General features: G+C 29.1%; 3 protein-coding genes across 3 annotated transcripts in view; 1 reads left to right on the top strand and 2 right to left on the bottom strand.

Moving 5' to 3' along the window:
* The first annotated feature begins 6 nt into the window (after positions 1-6).
* On the top strand, positions 7-1,332 carry LOC124419682 (isocitrate dehydrogenase [NAD] subunit beta, mitochondrial). The gene is made up of 3 exons (XM_046950000.1): positions 7-166; positions 229-354; positions 421-1,332. Exons 1-3 carry the CDS (start codon positions 41-43, stop codon positions 649-651), a joined length of 483 nt encoding a protein of 160 aa, XP_046805956.1. The 5' UTR covers positions 7-40; the 3' UTR covers positions 652-1,332.
* On the bottom strand, positions 1,104-3,440 carry LOC111686868. The gene is made up of 4 exons (XM_023449263.2): positions 3,057-3,440; positions 2,926-3,000; positions 2,553-2,866; positions 1,104-2,495 (listed from the first exon to the last, which is right to left on the bottom strand). The coding sequence occupies exons 1-4, from the start codon at positions 3,329-3,331 to the stop codon at positions 2,230-2,232; spliced, it is 930 nt and encodes a 309-aa protein (XP_023305031.2). The 5' UTR covers positions 3,332-3,440; the 3' UTR covers positions 1,104-2,229.
* Positions 3,338-3,476, bottom strand: part of LOC111686862 — a 903-nt gene continuing 764 nt past the window's right edge. The window contains exon 5 of the mRNA XM_046950167.1: positions 3,338-3,355. Coding sequence (XP_046806123.1) covers positions 3,338-3,355 — 18 coding nt within the window. The remainder of the gene's footprint in view (positions 3,356-3,476) is intronic.

Here is a 3,476-nt window from a genome sequence, read left to right as displayed (position 1 = left end):
TGGCCGTAAGAAGGTTACTGCCGTACACAAAGCCAATATCATGAAATTGGGTGATGGTTTATTCTTGAAGTGTTGCGAAGAAATGGCTAAATTGTATCCACGCATACAATTTGAGAAAATGATTGTTGATAACACTACCATGCAAATGGTATCACATCCTCATCAAGTAAGTAATTATTTCCGTTTACGCTTTAGTAGTAAATATTTAAGATTTATTTTACTTTTTAGTTTGATGTTATGGTTACACCTAATTTGTATGGTAACATTGTTGATAATTTGGCCACTGGTTTGGTGGGTGGTGCTGGTGTTGTAGCTGGTGCTTCATACTCCTCTGAAACTGTAGTCTTTGAACCTGTAAGTGTTTTTTAACACAGCATTCAATGGATTTTCTAAATTATTTTATTTGTTTTAACAATATAGGGTGCACGTCACACTTTCGCTGAAGCTGTTGGCAAAAATATTGCCAATCCCACCGCCATGTTCTTGTGCGGCACTAAAATGTTGCGCCATATTAATTTGCCATCGTACAGTGAAAGAATTCAATCTGCTCTTCTCCGTGTACTTAGCGATGGTAAAGTGAAAACCAAGGATGTAGGTGGTCAATCCACAACTCAAGATTTTACACGTGCCGTTATTGCCAACATTCAATAAAAAAGCTAAAAACTAGAACCGACAATAAAAGTTTTTTATGTTGCTTTGGTTTACTTACTCTCCTCTACACCGACCGACAGACAACAAAAACTCAAAAATACACACAACACCAAATATTAAGTTATTATTATGAAGTAAAGAAATATGAATACAAATGGCTTTCAATTATGATTTAACTCTAAACAAATTGCTATTTGTTGTAAAGTTTCTTACTAGCGAAAATAGAAAAAAACTAAGTTTATTGTTTTATTTGATGATTATTAATTTAATTAATTTTTAAATCCTTTGAGTATTAATTTGGCGAATATTTTATTTAATTCCTTTATTACATTATTAAGTTTAGTCAAACGTATTTATGCTCTTGTCCCATATGCCCTCCTTTTAGTATCCACATCAAATGTATTGTTTATTTTTAGTTTTTTTTTTTGACCCCCCTCTACTTATACTCGCCCTTATTATGGTAGTTGTGCGATTTTTATTTATTTGTTAAAAATTATAAACAATTTGTAAAAAGTGCGTTATGCTAAATTTATTTATATTATTTATAACGTACTGTAGTTATCATACATATAATCAATTGTCTCAAATTGCATGCAAACACTATAATAAACGTAAAACAACTAAAATGTTATAACAACAAACAATAATAAAAAAAGGTATAACAACAATTGTTGAAAGAAATGTTAAAATTGTTTTATTGTTAGTGGAATTAGTTTTTGAGTAAACACAAAAAACTACAAAATTTGGAAATTCTCTAAAAATTATCAAGAATTTTCTAGGATATGATAGTTTACCAAAAATTCTTTATAAAGAATTTATGAAATATATGGGTAAAAATTTCAAAAATTCTTTAAAAATATAAAATTTTTAGAGAATTGTATTAAAACATCTTTAAAACTTGAGCAACATATAAGCTTTTAGACAATTTACGAAAAATTCCATTACCCCTAGTCTGCATTTCATTTTCTTTGTTTGGCAACTTTGCATTTCGGTTCGAAGTTCAGTGACTAAAATGGCTCATACGCAACATCAGCATGCTGACGCTTTTAACAGCATGCTTGTACACAATCCTTATACATTGCATTCAAAATCCTTCTTCTTTTTCTTGTAATTCTGGTTTTTCTGTTGGAATACCAATTTTCGATCTTTGCACAACTGAACTTTGGTTTTCAGCATTTCGATTCGAAGATCCGTCATTTAAAAGGCCCATACAAAACATCAGCATGCTGGTACAATTGAATGACCTTGCTCCAGCATGCTTGTACACAACCATAAAGCATTAATAAAATGCCTCTTCTTTTTCTAGCGATTCTGTTTTTTGGAATACCAATTTTCGATTTTTGTGTAGCTGAACTTTTGTATTCAGCATTTCGATTCGAAGCTCCGTAATTCTGCTTTTTCTGTGCTTTCACCAGCATGCTTGTACACATTAAGAATTTAAGAAATAATTCCAAAATTGTAAAAAAAATTCTTTAAAATTATAAAATTTTTGGAAAAATACTCCAAAAATAGAGAAATTAACAAAAATTTTATAAAATTACAGAATTTAACAAAGATTCTAACTTTGTATGGTTTCGGTTACTTAACACTAGTTTTTGGTTGCGCCAATTGTTTAACACGTGCCGAAGCTTTAGCTTTTAAAGCTAATCTTGAAACTTTATAAGGATTTGTTTTTATATGTATATCATAGTAATCCTTAGGAGTAGCCAATTCTTTAATGCGTTCAGTAGCTATAGCCCTTAAAGCTTTTGGTTTTATTTTAAAAGGATTTTTCTTTTTGATCTCCTCTAAAATCTTATGTTTCTTAATATTAGGCTTGGCAAGTTCTTGAATTCTTAATGTGGCTGAAAACATAAACCTTGAAAATATACTTTTTTGAACCATTTATAAAAATTAAATACCCCGATAGTTTAAAGCATTTTCCGGCACTTTAAATGGATCTTTATAGTTGTCGTTATAATAAATTTTCGGTTTAGCTAATTCGCATAGTCGTCTAGTGGGTTTATAATATTTTAATGCCCTCGTTAGTATCCAAGTTTTTGGTTTATATTCTGGATATTTTTTAGGTTTACTTAAGAGCTTTAAACGATTTTGAATTTTATGCTCATGTGACTCTTTTATTAAGCTTTTTAGTTTAGAAACTTCAGATTGGGGTTTAGCGGGTTTTTGTAAAGTTTCCTTTTTACATTTCTTTTTCAAACATTTGGGTTTACAACTAAAATGGTATAGATTATAATATAGACCTTATATTCATAAAAGAATTTAGAAACTTACGGGTTTCTTTTCTGTTTATTTTGAGATTTGTTTATGTTTTTATCTGACTCGATTCTTTTCAATTTCGCAAGCTTTCTACAAAGATAAATAATATATTTTTAAAATTCTTACTTACTGCTTTATCGAAATACTTGTCATCCTTTCGATTCCTAAGTACACTATCATTTTTATCTACACTTTTTAATTTTACTTTTATATGATTTAAAGGTATACATTTCTCATGAAAAATTGGTTCAATTTCTTTAGGTTCAGACAACCAGCACAAATTTGTCTTACACGATTTCGTCTTATTATTAAGTTGACATAATTTTGTATAATCGCTTTCAATTTCTCTGCGTATACAATTGTCATGGGGCATAGGATAAATATGGGCTTGAGGGCAACATTTTAGACTATAATCACGCATAACTTTTTAAATAGACGTGTTTAACTGTTAATTATATTTATTTCACAAAAAATTTATTAAACATTGCTTGATAATGCAGTTAAACTTAAAATTTTTAATAAATTTTCTAATGTTTATAAAATGTTTGTTTTTATTAATTTTAAAG

The sequence above is a fragment of the Lucilia cuprina genome, chromosome 4, assembly GCF_022045245.1.
Source record: "Lucilia cuprina isolate Lc7/37 chromosome 4, ASM2204524v1, whole genome shotgun sequence".
Lineage (NCBI taxonomy): Eukaryota > Metazoa > Arthropoda > Insecta > Diptera > Calliphoridae > Lucilia > Lucilia cuprina.
The sequence above is the reverse complement of the archived record's forward strand: the minus strand, read 5'-3'. Positions and strand labels throughout refer to the sequence as shown.